Raw genomic sequence first — 17,544 nt, 5'->3', positions numbered from 1 at the left:
CCCTTGTCCGAAGCAGGCCTTGCTATAATTTTATACTTGTGGGTCTTGAAGTTGTTTGAGGAATGTCCGTCCCTTACGACAGGGGGAGGTTATACCATGCCTGTAAGACGTCCGTTTTCGCTCGAGTGAACCGACTCTGAATTCCCGCGAAGATGTCATAATGCCATATTTCCCTCTTTTTAGCAGCCTAAGGCCAAATATAGAGGACTAGAGAGATTTTATTGGCCAGAACTATAACCCTTCCCCTCATTCCTTGACCTGATTATGACACAACCAAATGCCTCACTACGATTCTCTTTTTGTCTTGAAAAGGGTATTCACGATCATCTCATGATGTCCCTACGCTAATGCCCACTAGCCATTTCCACAAAATTGGACTAAAGCTATCCACACAATGAAATGGTGCTTTCACACCTAAAACCTGATACATGCAAAATAAATAATTCCATTAAAAAAAATGGAATACATACATTCCTAATTTCTCACATTTTGATCAGTTGATCAAATGATATATCACTAATTAAAGACCTTTCTCTTTTCTTAGTAATTCATACCGGAATACTTGATCACAATTTCAGGAAGTTAAAAATCAAAAAGGCCATTTATGGAGAGATGAAAACTAGCCGGCTGAAATTCAAACTGTAATAGAGTAAAATTGTTATTATACACGGGAATTAAAAGAACAATAATTACATTTGCAGAATTAGCCTACGATGCACCTCTCTAATTGAAAAAAAAAATAATTAAAGTTTGAATCCTACACCTCTCCATTGTTAAAAAAATAAATAGATAAAGTCAACCATTTCTTACCAACCAACTTCGCACAAAGTATGTTGGGAAACGAAGAGGAAGATTCAATCACCACATTCTTGCATTCATGGAACACAGAATGATGAAACTCGGAAAACTTCATACTACAAAATTCAGCTTTATAAACAAGGCAGCAGCCCATTACTCGCTGCTTGGTGCTCTTGCAACCTAGTAGTTGACAAACTGACGATAACAAAAAGACATCACTCAAAACACACCACCATTAGAAGCTTGCCTAAGACTTGCTCACCATGATTCAGCAAAACAGGACAAACAAATGTATTACAAATACATTGGCTAGTAGAAACTAGCGTTGGCATGCCAATTTCTCCCACCTCAATCATCCATCCGAGCCTCCGGTCACATTCTTTAGCTTCAGGTTGTCAGTCAGCCCTCCCTTTCAAGTTTCAACAGACAAGAGAAGACCTAAGAGATGGAGCAGTTGGGAGACGCGTGCATGATGCCCATCGGATAACTGATTCAGTCACCATGAGATCGAGTTGTTCATGCTCACCAAGACCAATTGTACGGTTCCTCTTACTGTGCATGCCCATCCGAGACCCAATGGCTCCTCCTGGCCTCTTAACATCACCTGGCTTGCGTTCCATTTCTCTAGCTTCACATCCACAGAAAAGAGAAGATTCAGATAACATGAACATCTTCTCCAAGCTGAGCTCTGCATAATAGAATATTTTGAAAAAAGAAATAAATTCAATGACATCATTGTGTCATGAACTATCAAAGAAATGAAACCAGCTTACCTCCATGATGTGGATTCAAACTGGAAATGTTGTTTGAGATATCCAGTGTACAACTCCCTTCCTCTGTTACAGGACCATGGCTTAAGAATGCAAAGCTTGGCATTGAGGATACAGGGGAAGAAAATTCCAAGACATTAAAATTGCCACTGCTACAGAAAGAAAATCGATCAGGTACAGAGCAAGGTGTTGAAGGTTCCACAAGGAAGGAAGAAAATGACGATCTGCATCTGAAAGTAGATGATTCAGTATCACAAATAACAAGTGAGCCAGTTCCAAAGCTGATGTCCTGATTCCTGGCCATCATTATAGAGAAAGAGCCACCACCTAAATCCCATTCTTCACAACTTTGCTCTTCAAATTGACCTGGTTCTTCAGCACACGGTGTATCATCCTTCATCCAGGAATGATCTACAAAAAGAATGAATTTTACGTAAGAAAGGGCTCAATAATTTGTAGCAGCCAAGAAAGGATACAGTCATGCTGCTTAATTTATTAGTAAAACAGAATGGTGAAATTTCTTGACTAGGAACTACCAACACCAGTCAACTGCAAAAGTTATCAGCTGTGATTCATACAAAAACCAATTGAAGCGAAATTGTGGCCACATCCATGTCAAGAATGCTCCAGTTTTTGCTAAAAACCATTCAAAACATAAATGAACTTGTCTGTTCATAAAATTCAGTGGATAAGGTGATGTCTCATATACAAGTCAAGCATCCACACTTGTACTGGACTCCTTGTGCTGCCCATTGCTTAGATTTGATTTTAGAAGACATTGGGAAAATGCCAAAATTTCATAACACAATTAAAAGGGCAGTGACAATGAATGGCTACATTTATGTTCGTCCAGGTGTGGTGAAAATGTTACGGCACTTCACCGGTGAAAGAGAACTAATTAAGCCTGCTGTCACAAGATTTGCAACTGCTTTTCTCACACTTCAATGCATACATAAGCACAAGACCAATTTGAGAAAAATGTTTACTTCAGAGGAATGGACCACAAGTAAGTGGGCAAAAGAGCAAGCTGGTAAGAAATTGACTAGTATTGTGATGATGCCTAGTTTTTGGAGTACTATGGTGTACACCTTAAAGATATTTGGTCCATTAGTCCGTGTGCTTCGATTAGTTGATGGTGAGAAAAGGCCTGCAATGGGATATATTTATGAGGCTATGGATAGGGCTAAAGAAGCAATTGCAAAGTCATTTGGTGAAAAGGAAGAAAAATATAAGGCGGTGTTTGAGATCATTGATAAATGATAGGAAAGCCAACTCCACCAACCTTTACATGCAGCTGGACATTATTTGAATCCTGAATTTTTTTATTCAAATACTCAGATTGCTGCAGATGAAGAGGTTATGACTGGTTTATACACAGTTCTACAAAGGTTGATTCCAACCCAACAAGAGCAAGACAAAATCATGAAACAACTACTTTTGTATCAAAATAGTGCTGGCATATTTGGGATGCCTGTGACAATTAGGAATCGAACAGCAATATCTCCAGGTAACATAATTTTAATCATAAGCATTTAATCTTGTCTTGCAATTTTTTTTAATCATGATTAATATGCGTTATTTTATTAATAACTGAATGGTGGAATGCTTACGGAGCTTCAACTCCAGATTTGAGAAATTTTGCAATAAAAGTGCTTAGCCTCACTTGTAGTGCATCTGGTTGTGAGCGTAATTGGAGTATCTTTGAGCATGTAAGTAACAAAACATGTCTCTTTACAATTATACTTTTAATTTATTCTTTCTTAAAAATTACTTATTAAAATTGTTATATTTTACAGATTCATAGTAAAAAAAGAAATAGGCTAGCTCAACAAAGATTGAATGATTTGGTGTTTGTGAAGTATAATCGGGCATTAAGGCGCCGATATGATGCACGTCACCCATTGACCCCATTTCATTGAAAGACATAGACGATAGTAATGAATGGTTGATGGGTCAAATGGAAGAAGAGTTAGAAAATGATGAACTTGTGTTTGAGGATGACAATTTGACTTGGAATGCTATTGGAGTTGAAGAGGATGCCTACAATACTAGATCCGAGAAAGGAAAAAATATAGCATCTGCAGTTGCTTCAAGATCTATGTCAAAGCATAAAGGAAAGCCACCATCTAGAGCTGATACTCCTTTACTTAGAGAAGAGACATCTTCTGAAGAAGATGAAGATATTGATTTTGAAGAAAATGAGTATGAAGAGGACGAAGCTGAAGGGGAAGATAAGGAAGATCTTAATGCTGCTTTTGATATAGATAGAAGTGTGGTGAACTAGTTATTTTGTAATTAGTAATTAGTACTTTAGTTTTGATTACTAATGCTACACTTGAAATAGATTAAGAAGTAAGTAGTTAACTAGTTATTTTGTATTTAGTAATTGGCACTTGACTTTAGTTTTGATTACTAATGCTACTCTTCATATAGATTAAAGAGTAGTTAACTAGTTATTTTGTAACTAGTTATTTTGTAACTAGTTAACTACTTTCTTTCTTGGATTTTGACTACTAGTATGACTAGTGTCTATCATGTTAATATGTTAAGATTGTGACACTTTATATTAGTTTCTTAAAATAAAGTAGTTCATTTTTATTCTATTTGGATTGCAAAATTATTATTACCTCATGTTTATTACTTATTATTATGTTTAGTTTTATGATAGTTGAAATTTGATGGAATATTTATATTTTTTTGAATTTTTTTTTTTTTTTGCGCCTCTCTTTGCTCGGGCGCTCACCTTGCGCCTTGCGCCTTGCGCCTAGGCTCCAGGACCCTTGGCGCCTTGGGCCTTTAATAACTATGCCCACTAGCATACATAACAAAATGACTCAATGCAACCACAGAAAATAGGTATATTTTTCCAGAAAATAAAAAGACATGCATCTAACCTACCCAAAACCTGTTGAGCAGTAAGCCTTTGAGAAGGATCAGTACAAAGCATCCCCCTTACTAACTCCTTTGCAGATTCAGTTATCCAATCCCAAGGATTAGATGGGAATCGCAGATCCGCAGCCCTTACAGCGTCAAATATTCGTGACTTAGTCTTACCCCAAAATGGTGGCATCCCACTAAGAAGAATGTAAAGAATCACCCCTGCACTCCAAACGTCGGCAGCCTGATTATAGCCCCCTGTCAATACCTCAGGGGCTATATAAAAAGGACTCCCAACAGTTCCATGCAAATTCTGACCTATTTGAACAGAATCCAAATGTTTAAACCATTAAACAAGTCAAACTTTAGACTAAACAATAGTCATTACAAAGAATTAAAAGATGAACAGAGGGAAAAAAAAGAAAATGAAAAAATACCAGGGTTTATGTACGTTGCAAGACCAAAATCTGCCAGCTTAATGGGTGAAGAAGAGGCTTTTGTAGCCAAGAGGATATTCTCCGGCTTCAAATCCCTGTGAACAACCCCTATTTCATGACAATACAACACCACTTGCATCAAATGCCTGAAGAGAACCTTAGCCTCCATCTCAGAGAATCGTCCATGCTTTTCTAACTGGTGAAAAAGCTCCCCTCCAGCACAAAGCTCCATTACCAAATGAACATAATCCTCATCCTCATAAACTGCCTTGAGATCTACAACATTTGGGTGCCCAGATAGCCTAGTCATTATCTCAATCTCAAGTCTGACACTTCTCGCATCATCTGAGGTCACTAATCTATCCTTGGCAATTGATTTGCACGCCAATCGCTCTCCAGTCATCTTATCAGTACACACTCTAATAACACCAAATTGTCCCCAACCCAGCTGCTCTCCAAGAGCATACCTATCCTTCAAATTTGAACTCTGATTTGTATCCAAAATGGTTTGGATTAAGCTTGAAACTCTGTAACAATTGCATGGTTGCTTCAACAAGTCACGGCTACTGTTGCTCTTGGCAACAGCCATACCAAATTCTAGCTCCCCAAAGCTATTAATCAGAATCCCACTACAGATAATCTAGATTTGGAGTTTTCTGTCGCTATTGACGTCGTTTCCTTTCTCCCTAACAATTTAATAATAAATCTGAAATTTCAAGTCAAAAATCTTGATTTTTAGCTCAAATAACCATTCGTCAACACCATACTTAGGTCAAATCCTAAAAGAAGCTTCTCATGGCCAGTTGTTGAAAGGTGAAAGTGACGCTTACCGTGATAGATACGATACCATGTATCTGAAAAGTTTTATACTAGAGAGAAAAAGCTTAAGTAACGGCAGGAACTTGACATCTCAACTGGGAATTGCTTTCAATTTCTGCTGGATCTGAAACCATAGAATTATAAAAATTTTAAAGAAAAAAAAATAAAACATTTTAACAGAGATGCAAACAAAACCATATGGAGCAAATTGTCAGATATATCATAGCTTCTGCATAAATTTGTTAAACTCTCCATACTAAGACATTGAAAATCCCAGTTATCTCAAACAAGCCAAAAATGAGCATAATCACCTTAAATACCCATCAGCTAAAATATTCATTTACGCAAACTACAACCAAATTCAACACCAACCCAAGAAAATTTATCTGAGAGCCAGGTAACCCAGATCCCAAAATTTCCAATAAACTGCGCGTATCGCCAATTATAAATAAACCCACATCCCCAAAATATTAAACCAATGTGAAATGAACTCGTGCAAACTGTAGAGATAGGTAGAAGCTTAGAGAAAGAAGAGGGACCTGGTTAGTAACAGAGAGGAGGGGATAGAGAGTGGACCACAGAAGGAGTCCGTTGGAGCAGGGATTGTGCTCCCAAAGACAGAGCCCCTTGTCCCTGTGGGCTCTCTAAGGTCTCCTGTTTCCAGTTTGCTGGCAAAACTTACAAGACTTCCGTTGTGTTCTGTTGTTTGGTCGCGTTTCTTTTGAAATTGAATACTCTCACTAATTTCCTCGGACGTCAAGGCCCACTTTAATTTTGTTTAATCAGTTTTCACTGTGTCCTTGATATTTTGTGCCTGTTGCTCTGCTGCTCCGCTATCTGATCTGTGACTGTGGACGCATACGCTAGTGATCTTTTTTAAATTGGGAAATATATTTTATATCTTAATTTTTTTTAAAAGGTAAACACAAAAATAATCTAAAAATAAAATATATTTTTTAATAAAATTATAATAATTTTATAAAAAACATATTAATTTATATGAATCATACACACACAATCTATAATTAATATAAAAACTCAAAAGCTCAACTCTATTAAAAGATTTATATAAATTGAGCTACACTTACACATACTAATTTAGTCCTTTTGATTTTAAATTTTTTTTCTCCAACGTTAACACACACTCACACAATTTTACTCAGCTTCTATTTATTTTTGACATAATGTGAATAAGAAAAAAAAATGCTAAGAGCAAAAAAAAGGAAAAAAATTTAAAGTGATGTAAAGATAAATAATATAAAAAAAATAACAATTACGTATCTATACAAGGAGATGAGTCCCGGTTAAATTCGCCATTCTTTATAGTTAATTTTATATTTTGTTCAATATTCATATCGAGTTAAACTTTTTCTCTTTACTGAAAATACTACAAATAATATTATTTATAATAATTAAATATTATATAAACTTAGTTTTAAATAAAATTAAATGATAAAAAAATTTATATAATTGATTGAAATTTAATTGTTATTGCAGTTATTTAGAGAAACTTATTGTTTATTTCTCCTTTTCTTCGCACTCCCGGAGTCTTTAATTGCCAATCTCACGGCTTTCCCTCCCCTCTAACGTGGAGGCTGTTATGGAAATCCCAATTATTATAAAAAAACCCTAGATTTCACCTAACCATAATCCATCCTGTCAAATTATCAAGAAATTAAACTGAATGCAGAAGCGTACCTGAATTTATGATACCGATAAAATTTTGTAGTCTTATAATTTTAGGTCTTCCAAATTGATATGCACGATCAAGAGAGAGAATTCTATCTTTTTTTAATGATGGGATGTCAGAAAAGAATCGTGCCTATAATCTGGGGACCATAATCATTTTATATCTAGATATATTTTTCCTATTTCTAATTGGGCCCATCATAAAATTAGAAACTAGATATAGAATATCTACACATTTAAACCTATACTTTATAACATAATTTAGGCTCATCTTAATTTTAACCAAATTATATCACTTTTACTATTTTGGTCAAGCCTTTTATGACAGACATAATATACAATTATTGTTAACCTTAATATATATATATATCACTTTATAATTGTATGTCATAATATAACCTTATGAGCTCAAAATTTTACTATCATGATTTAAAGGCATTTCCAAACAATCTTGTCCATCAATTAGGCCAACATAGAACTAAGGCAACTTTCGTTACACATGTCGTAATTAAGTCCATCCCTAATCACGTATATTAACATAATCAAATGACACAGATCAAGTATGGATGTGTAGCATGAAAATTACATGCAATGCGATCTGAACATGTCTATTTTCAACTGGTTCACTTTAAACCTTAGTGAGATCAAACCATACCAAAAACAAAGTGTGAATAACTGAAAGAAAATTTATTTCTGCAAAAAATATCCTCAAAATATCCATAAACTGAAAACTGAAAATGTGTCTATAATAGAAAAGCAAAAATACAAACTCCCACTAAAACTGAATATCCTCAAAAGACATGATACCCATATGAGCAGTATACGCATGAAAGACCTTGGGCAGCAATCCCTTAGTAAGCGAATCCGCGACCATGGAGTTTGTGCCAATATGCTCTATAGACACCTGACCACTTTGAATTCTTTCTTTAACAACTAGGAATTTAATGTCTATGTGCTTTGACTTACTTGAACTCCTGTTGTTATTGGAATACAAGACTGCTGACTTATTATCACAGAAAATTTTAAGTGGTTTTTCTATTCCATCTACAATTTCTAGCCTAGTGATAAAATTTCACAACCATATTCCATGATTAGAAGCATGCTATAAACTCAGCTGCCATGGTGGAAGAAGCTATGATTGTCTGTTTAGCACTCTTCTACGAGATAGCTCCTCCAGCAAGCAAATAGATATAGCCTAATGTAGATTTCATGCTATCTTGACATCCTACAAAGTCGAAGTCTAAATACCCAATGATCTCTAACTTATTCGACCTTCTGTATGTAAGCATGTAATGTTTTGTTCTCTGTAGATACCACATGACTCATTTTGCTGCTTTCCAATGATCCATTCCTAGATTGCTTAAATATCTGTCCAACACTCCAACTATGTATGCAATATCTGGATGCGTACAAACCTGAGCATACATTAGACTTCCTACTACTGATGCATAAGAAACCTTTTGCCTTTCTTTTTCCTCAAAAGCATTTTTAGGGCATTATCTAAGACTGAACATGTCTCCTTTAGCCATAGGGGTATCACCTGGTTTACAATCTTGCATGTCATATCTCTTGAGAACCTTTTCGATATAGGCCTTTTGGGATAATCCAAGGATACCTCGAAAGCGATTCGGATGTATCTGGATCCCTATTACAAAAGTTGCATCACCAAGATCTTTCATCTCAAACTTTCTTGCTAGAAATCTCTTGGTCTCGTGCAACAATCCTATATCGTTGCTGGCAAGCAATATGTTATCGACATACAAAACCAAGAAAATATGCTTGCTCCCATTGAATTTGTGGTATATACAATCATCAACCAAATTCATCTCAAAACCAAATGAGACAATGACTTGGTGAAATTTGTAATACCATTGACGAGACGCCTGCTTAAGCCCATAGATGGATTTCTTTAATTTGCAAACCATTGACTTTGCATCACCTGATACATAGTTTTCTAGTTGCACCATATAAATTATCTCATTAATGTCGCCATTGAGAAACACTGTCTTGACATCCATCTGATGTAGCTCAAGATCAAAATATGCCACTAATGCCATTATAATCCTAAAAGAGTCTTTCGATGAGACTGGAGAGAAAGTCTCTTTATAATCGATGCATTCTTTCTGTGTAAAGCCTTTAGCAATAAGACGTGCCTTGTACCTCTCCACATTGCCCTTTGAATCCCTCTTAGTTTTAAACATCCATTTACAATCAATGTGCTTCATACCTTCAGGCAATGGGACAAGATCCCATACGTCATTATCCTTCATAGACTTAATTTCTTCATTCATGTCGTCTTTCCACTTTTGAGGATTGGAACTTTCCATGGCTTAACAAAAATTGATTGGATCATTTTTCATCACACCAATGTCAACATCATATTCTTGGAGAAACTCCTTTCTCTAGTGGACCTCCTTAATGGTTATGGTTCTTGAGGCTGTAGAGTTTGCTCTTTTGGAACAACTTCTTGAGGTTGAGTACGAGGGTCAATGACATTGTCTTGGTCTGGAGTTGCTTCTTGAATAATGTCAGGTATATGAAACTGTTCCTGGTCATTGTCCATAGCAATTAAAGGAATATCAACATATTCCTCCTCAAAGACAAAGTCCTTAAGTCTTTCTCCTCCCACAAACTCAACATCCTCAAAGAATCGAGCATTACCTGTCTCGAAAATGGACTTAGTCATGGGATCATAAAATTTGTAACCCCTGGACCTTTCAGAGTATCCAATGAAATAGCAACTGATAGTCTTAGAGTCCAGTTTCTTTTCATTTGGTCTATAAGGTCTTGCCTCAGTTGGACATCCCCAAATATGAAGCTGCTTTAGACTAGGCTTTTTACCTGTCCAAAGCTCATAAGGGGTCTTTTCAGTTGCCTTAGTTAGTACTGTATTAAGTATATATGTTGTGGTCTTTAATGCCTCTCCCCAGAGTGATTCAGGTAAGGTAGAATGACTGATCATACTCTTTACCATATCCTTAAGCATTATGTTTCGTCTTTCAGCAACACCATTCATAGTAGGCGAACTCGGCATAGTGTACTGTGAGACAATACCGCATTCCTCTAGGAATTTCACAAATGAACCTGGACATTGTTCACCTGATCCATCATATCTACCATAGTATTCACCACCACGATCAGATCTAATGCTTTTAATCTTTTTGTTGAGTTGATTCTCAACTTCAACTTTATAACTTTTGAACATGTCCAATGATTGCGATTTCTCATGAATGAGATAAAGGCAGCCATATCATGAAAAACCGTCTATGAACGTTATGAAATATTATTGACCATTCCAAAAGGCCGTAGGGAATGGTACACAAATATCTATATGTATTAGTTCCAAGACATCCGATTTCCTGTTGGCACCAAATCTCCTGACATTTGTTTGTTTCCCCTTAATGTAATTCACACACATATCAAAATCTGAAAAATCAAAGGGATCGAGAATACCGTCAGACACAAGTCTCTCAATTCTCTTTTTAGATATGTGACCTAATCTCTTGTGCCATAATGAAGCTAAATTCTCACTGGTTAATTTGCGTTTTTTACCCATTACTTTAACATGCAAGGATTCATTGAATGAAGCAATTGCATCAAGCAAATATAGATTATCACAACCTGATAAATAATCGGAAGCAACCAAATTTTATTTTTGAAAAAGACTAAATTTTCCATTTCCAAATGAACAACAATAACCAAATTTGTCCAATATTGAAATAGAAATCAAATTCCGTCTAAAGGATGATATAACAAAAGTCTCAATCAAATCCAAATAATAACTAGTTCTTAGCAATAATCTAAAAGTTCCAATTGCTTCGACCTATACCGACTTGCCATCACCAGCATAGATGTATCTTTCACCATTATTAGGCTTTCGGTAATTTAGGCAACCCTGCATGGACACACTGATGTGAGTTGTTGCACCAGAATCTATCCACCATGTGTGTCTTGGTACTGAAGCCAAATTAATCTTAGAACAAACAAAGTTAAGAAGCATATCTTTCTTTGCACGCCATGCGTGATAGTTGGTACACTGCTTCTTCTTATGACCTGCCACTCCACAGAAGAAACAACCATCTTAAGTTGGTTCCTTATGTTCTTTCTTTTGCAGTGCTATTTTCGCAGCTTCCTTTTTCATCTTTCTCTTATTGTCTTTCCTTTTGTCCTTTGTGGTGGAGGCCAAGTGAGCACTCGGTGTCCTTTCTTGCTTCAATCTATCTTCCTCTGGAACAATGTGAGATGAACTCATTAAGGGACTAAGAGTCCTTTTGACAGTTATAGCTCACTTTCAAGTGACTGAACTGTGCTGGAAGGGATATCAAAACTAAATGCACTAACAAGTCTTCAGATAAATCCAACTTGAGTGCCTTTAATTTTGAAGTAAGATCAGACATGTCCATAATGTACTCTCTTATATTTCCTTTGCCTGTGTACCTCATAGAGATGAGCTTTGCTAAGATTGTACTAGTTTCAGCCTTTTCATTCTTATCAAATCTCTTCTCAAGGTCCTTAAGGAAAGCTTTAGCTGTATCCACATGATCGGACATAGTGCCCCTAAAAGCTTCTGGAATGGCACGCTTAATGACCATAAGACTTATGCGATTAGACTTTTCCCACTTTCCATCTCCCTCTTTTCATTAAAGGTACCCTTATCAGTAGCAGGTTTGGGAACTCTTAATGCAAGGTCTAGATCCATGATCGCGAGAGTGATCATTACACTCTCCTACCATGCCTTAAAATTTGTGCCATTTAGAATAAGAATGGAGTTGATACTAGTAGTGATATTAGCAGCAGGAGTAGAAATTGAATCCATAACAAAACAAATAAAACAAACAAACTCACATAAGTACCAAAAAAGAAATGGAATGATAAATTCAAATAATGGCAAACCCCATCTCAAGATACCGGACACTCCATTAATATTTCATCTTTGGACAAAATATTAACTTGTAAGTGGTATCTTGATGTAGTAATCAAACACTGATAATAAGATAACATGTCGAATAATAAATCTTCCTTTGGGCCAATTCATTACTCACATGCAAAAACCAAATAATTATCACGTGTTTATTACCACAAGTGCATATGTACTCATGCTAAATATAGATTTTCCTTTGGGCCAATCAATATGTCACACCTCACCCCTCCGTAAAATATGACATGATCCCGTAGAATACCTAATGAACTACCGAACTCCACCTATCGATAACTCATTAAGTATCCTACAAGGGATTTAAAACCATTTTCTTACATTTTGGAAGTGGTAAGCATTTTGGTAGGAATTAAAATCATTTATTCAAAGTTTTAAAACTACTTAAAATTTTTGTCCCATTTTATTTTTCCATAAATTTTATAAAAATTTTGGCAGAGTGCCATCTGCATTTTGAGAAAACAGTTCTTCAAATACCTAAGAAAAACACTTCTAATAAATTTTTTCACAATTCCCAACCTCCAAATAATCTCAATTCAACTCAAAATTCTCAGATCAAACCATTTCAAAATAATTCCATCAACATTACATTCAATAAAGCTGATTTACATTCACAAGTTTAATTTACAGATATAAAATCCAAAAATAATATTATTACAATTTATAAATACAACTACTCAACTTTATATTAATACATATGAACAATACTTATTTACATCAAACTAAATTATATTGGGTATAAAATAATACCCGTACAAAATCAGCGAAGGCTTTTCCAGTTCAGCAACTCACTCTGCTGCTTTTTTCTTGCTCCTATCTGCGACAGCAAAATAAACTATCGCTGAATATAAAAATACTCAGTGGTGCACAATAAAAATTTGAAATACAGTACATAAAACATTCATTGACAAATCACAATTTAAATACTTCATAAGTATAATTCACAAATTATCAAAACTCATTATAGCACAATTTTGGTCAAACAATTTAATAAACATAGTGTTGCCAATTCATACACAACTTAAGCCATGACACAAAATTTCCGATCAATATCGTGTTGTACATCACGACAAAGCGATCTACAACCCCACCAATCGAAATCAATGAGGGAGGTGGCTAGCTAGCTAATGAGTACTCATTCGATCTACAATCTCAACTGGTAAACCAGAGAGGGAGGAAAAATAATCGATCTCATCCCATAAATGGAGGAGGAATAATAAGGCACTGTCATGCTAAGTGTGACTCAAAAATCTATTTCAAACATTTTATTCAAATAATTCATGAGAAATCCGATAAATTTCCAAAGTCATAGTTTCATTCACAAAGTGGTAACACAATTCATGATTAACACCAAATTTTTATAAATCATACCAAATCAATTTTTTAATGACAAAATGCTCAAATAAGATTTATTGTGCACAAATCTGACGTGAGTCGCCTCTAGGTCTTGACTCAGTCTCTCAGACCTTCCAAGTCTTTTTCAGCTGAAACATAAAATTTATAGTGTCTTAGTATCTTTACTTCATAACAATTCCAATAACTAATTCTAATATGTTTAAACTTATATTCTTGCAAATTTTCATGTTGAGGTTACTATTCATGGTACTATTCAAGTCAAAATATTGACTTTCTTATACTTTAAAGGTATGGGAACTCCAAATATACTCACATGCCACATTTTGGTCACCAATTTTATTGGTTTTAGTTGTTTTCTCAAAACTTAGGTCTTTTAGGCAAAATTGTAAATTTTCAGTTTTTGTGTCTTATGTTACACTGTTCCATTGATCATTTTGCTGTTAGAATTTGGCTAAGTTTTCTTCATAGAAATTGTTCATTATTGTCTTAACTTTATTCTCTTTTTTGAATCACTCCAATTGAAGTTTTGTAGCTCAAGTTATAGCTATTTGAATCATGACTGCCGAATTGGACTTAACCCAGATTTCTAGGCACCAAACTAGTTCTGGCAATTTTAGGTTACCAATTTTTGGGTGGCCAAATGACTTGGTTAAGGCATAATTTGGGTTCATATTCTTCATAAAAGTTTTAGGTCCATATCTCAGCTTTCTACTGATAAAATTTCAGGTCATTTAGACCTGCCTAGCCCAAGTTATGGCCAAATGAACTGTTCATTTGGTCATTTTTGTACAGGTCAGATTACCTAAGTCTGGATTTGGCCAATTTGTTCACTAGATTTTAGTCACTTTTTGGGCATAATTCCTAAATGAAAAATGTGTCATTTTGTGTCTAGTTTCATTCCCAATTGACCTCACACCAATTGGGCTTGTAAATTTTTATTTTTAGTCCCTGAAAGGGACCTTGGTCATGCTGCCTGCATACTGTCCACATCCAATCAGAATCTAAACCTAATTCTAACACTTCCAACATATATCAATTGGTCACAACGGACCATTTTCCATCTCAAACAAGGTCAAATATACCATTTGACCATTTCTCAAATTTTTGGCTTTCAAAACCTTAGGTCCAAACCCTAATTTACACAATTTGTTACATTTAACCAATTCAACACATATAACATACTTCCTCAACTCAATCAAGCTTAGATACGATTTTAATTCCATCAAAATACATGTATATTCATAGCAAACCCTAGCTGGCCAAAATTACTTCTAGTCTTCCAATAATTATTTTCATTTCATTTTAAGCATAATTCTAAGTTAGTTAAGCTATAAAAACAATAATTAAACTATAAATTCCAAGTTTAGCTACTAACCTTGAATGAAGCTTTTCAATCTTCAATTCCCTCAACTTTTTTTTTTTCTTTCTCCTTTAACCTTCTTTCCAAGGTTTGCTTATAATTTTTCTTCAAGAAAATTAAAGGATTTATGGTGAAATTTAGTATTTAGAAAGCTTAAGAATAAGCTTTCATGAAGGAAATTTTGAGAGAGAGACATGGGAGAGATGAGAGACGGCAAATGAGAAAGATGAAGACCCAAAATGATTTTCTTTCTCTTTTTTTTTTTAATTTGTGTATATTTATCCATAATTTGACTTAGTCAATTTAAGTAATTAAATTAAAATAAATTTTGACATCATGATGATGTAATAAGAGTGATGTAATAAACTTTTCCTTTTTCTTTTTCTTTTTCATTTATTTTTCTATTAGTTCTTTAATTAAATTCTTAATTTTAAAATTTTCTTTTCTCAAATTTTATTTGACAGTCAGGTCAGGAGTCAGCTCTAGGGGTTAATTGACCAAATTGTCCCTCGCTGGTTCTATCCGGTTTGCAAATAATTCAATAATTCTTCCGAATTCCTGACCTAATTATTTGACTAGCTTAACAATTCTTTTTCGTGATTTTCTCTTTTTCACTGTGTTCGCAATAGTCCTAAGGACCGCGGTGTCACATTTTACGGTTCGAAATTTGAGTTTAAATCGACCTCATAGTCGTTCCCGATAAGGTCACCCATCGCTGTGACTCTCGGCTCATTTAACTTCTTATGTTCTGTTTTTCTTATTTATACTTAACCAATTGACAATTACTAATTATTTGTATTCAGGGCTTATCTAGTTTTCTTAAGTGTAGTTCTAATCCCCTTAATTATCTATACCAATACCAGTCATCAGAATAGTAAAATATACCAGGCTATGCAAATAGAGGTGTTACACAATATTCACATAAATTACATACACTCAACTGCTTATATATTTCAAAATAAATTAATTTATTTCCACAGAGGTCACTTTGGCAACATGTTAGATCAATTAATTCATCTCTCTCTCTATATATATATATACCAATATTCAAATTTAAATCCCAAACAAAATCCCAATGTTCACTGCTCTTTATATAAAAACTCAACCTGCTACCCTTTCTTTTTTTTTATAAAGGAAGGCAATAAAAAAAAAATTGTGTGCAGTCACAACATTTAGAAAGCCAACCAAATTTACTGTACCTTAAATAAATTTAATTTTTATATATACATGTACAGTAGCCAAAGCAATAAGGAAACAAATCAAACCAACAGATGGTTGTTGCAAATCTCGAAAATAACAAACCAATAAAATATATATGCATACATGTATCAAAGTCTAAGGCAATACCAAAAAAACAACAAATTTCATGGCCATTAAAACACAAAATATTACCAGTAACAAATATATCAAGGGGAGCCATGAAAACCAAATGCCAAAAAATCAAATCTTAATGAATCAACATGAAGGTGGCCCTGATACCAATTGTTGTAGAAACCCAAATTATCGTAGAAACCCTAGATTTCATCTAGCCATAATCCATCATGCCAAATCATCAAGAAATAAAACTGGATGTGGAAGTGTATATGAATTCATGATGCCGATAAAATTTTGTGGTCTTGCGGTTCTAGGTCTTTTAAATTGATATGCACAATCAAGAGAGAAAATTCTATCTTTTCTAATGATGGGATGTCAGAAAAGAATCATGCTTATAATTTGAGGACCATAATCCTTTTATATCTGGATATATTTTTTCTATTTCTAATTTGACCCATCATAAAATTAAAAATTATATATAGAGTTTTTACACATTCAAATCCATATGACATAATTTAGGTCCATCTTAATTTTAACCAAATTAGATCACTTTTACTATTTGTGCCAAGCCTTTTATGATAGACATAACAAACAATTATTGTTAATCTTAATATATATACGTGTGTGTGTGTGTGTGTGTCCATAAATCCCAACAGAGGCTGCTCTTCTGGCCTGGCTATGGGTTGACTCTCCCTATCGTTAAGTGGGTGCAGATAATTTTTTAGTTTTGTGTCTTCTATGGATCCAAGCTTCAGCTACAGAGTTCTTAGTTATTGATATGCTTATCTTTGTTGTTTAATTTCTTTGTTGTTATGTTTTATTTATATGAAAGTTGTTGAACTGTGGGTTAAGACATCGAGTTCTCTTTGATTTCATCATCAAAAGCCTCTAGAGATCGGCAGGTTAAAGATTTTAGTGATATAGTAACTTTTACGGACGTTATTGGTGTCCTTACTCGACATCCAATCCTTCGATTGTCAGTAGCAAAAGCTCTGCCTATCGCCTATTTGGTCTCTCTTGATTCGCTTTCGGTTCCTCACTATAGTTCTACGATAGTTTCTTCTAGGCCTTTTTTGGCTTACTCCATTGCTAGGAAATGTTTTTCAATGGGAAATCTCTTTAAGTAGGTTTTGGATGTATTGATTCCTTCTGTAGTTGAGCTGATCTTCTATTCTCTTCTTCAGTTGCTTG

General features: G+C 34.7%; 1 protein-coding gene across 4 annotated transcripts; it reads right to left on the bottom strand.

Annotated features, from left to right (window-relative positions):
* Positions 1-890: 890 nt before the first annotated feature.
* Positions 891-6,483, bottom strand: LOC110672791 (calcium-dependent protein kinase 26). 4 transcript variants are annotated; one of them, XM_021835673.2, is made up of 6 exons: positions 6,241-6,483; positions 5,713-5,825; positions 4,883-5,588; positions 4,467-4,763; positions 1,572-1,979; positions 891-1,486 (listed from the first exon to the last, which is right to left on the bottom strand). In XM_021835673.2, exons 3-6 carry the CDS (start codon positions 5,469-5,471, stop codon positions 1,218-1,220), a joined length of 1,563 nt encoding a protein of 520 aa, XP_021691365.2. In that variant the 5' UTR covers positions 5,472-5,588; positions 5,713-5,825; positions 6,241-6,483; the 3' UTR covers positions 891-1,217. The 4 variants fall into 4 exon arrangements, with proteins under 4 accessions (XP_021691365.2, XP_057988689.1, XP_021691363.2 ...); XM_058132706.1 differs by lacking the exon at positions 6,241-6,483 and adding an exon at positions 6,013-6,223; XM_021835671.2 differs by having other exon boundaries at positions 4,883-5,825.
* Between the last annotated feature and the right edge of the window lie 11,061 nt (positions 6,484-17,544).

The sequence above is a fragment of the Hevea brasiliensis genome, chromosome 13 (assembly GCF_030052815.1).
Source record: "Hevea brasiliensis isolate MT/VB/25A 57/8 chromosome 13, ASM3005281v1, whole genome shotgun sequence".
Classification (NCBI taxonomy): Eukaryota; Viridiplantae; Streptophyta; class Magnoliopsida; order Malpighiales; family Euphorbiaceae; genus Hevea; species Hevea brasiliensis.
This window is presented reverse-complemented; position numbering and strand designations above follow the sequence as displayed.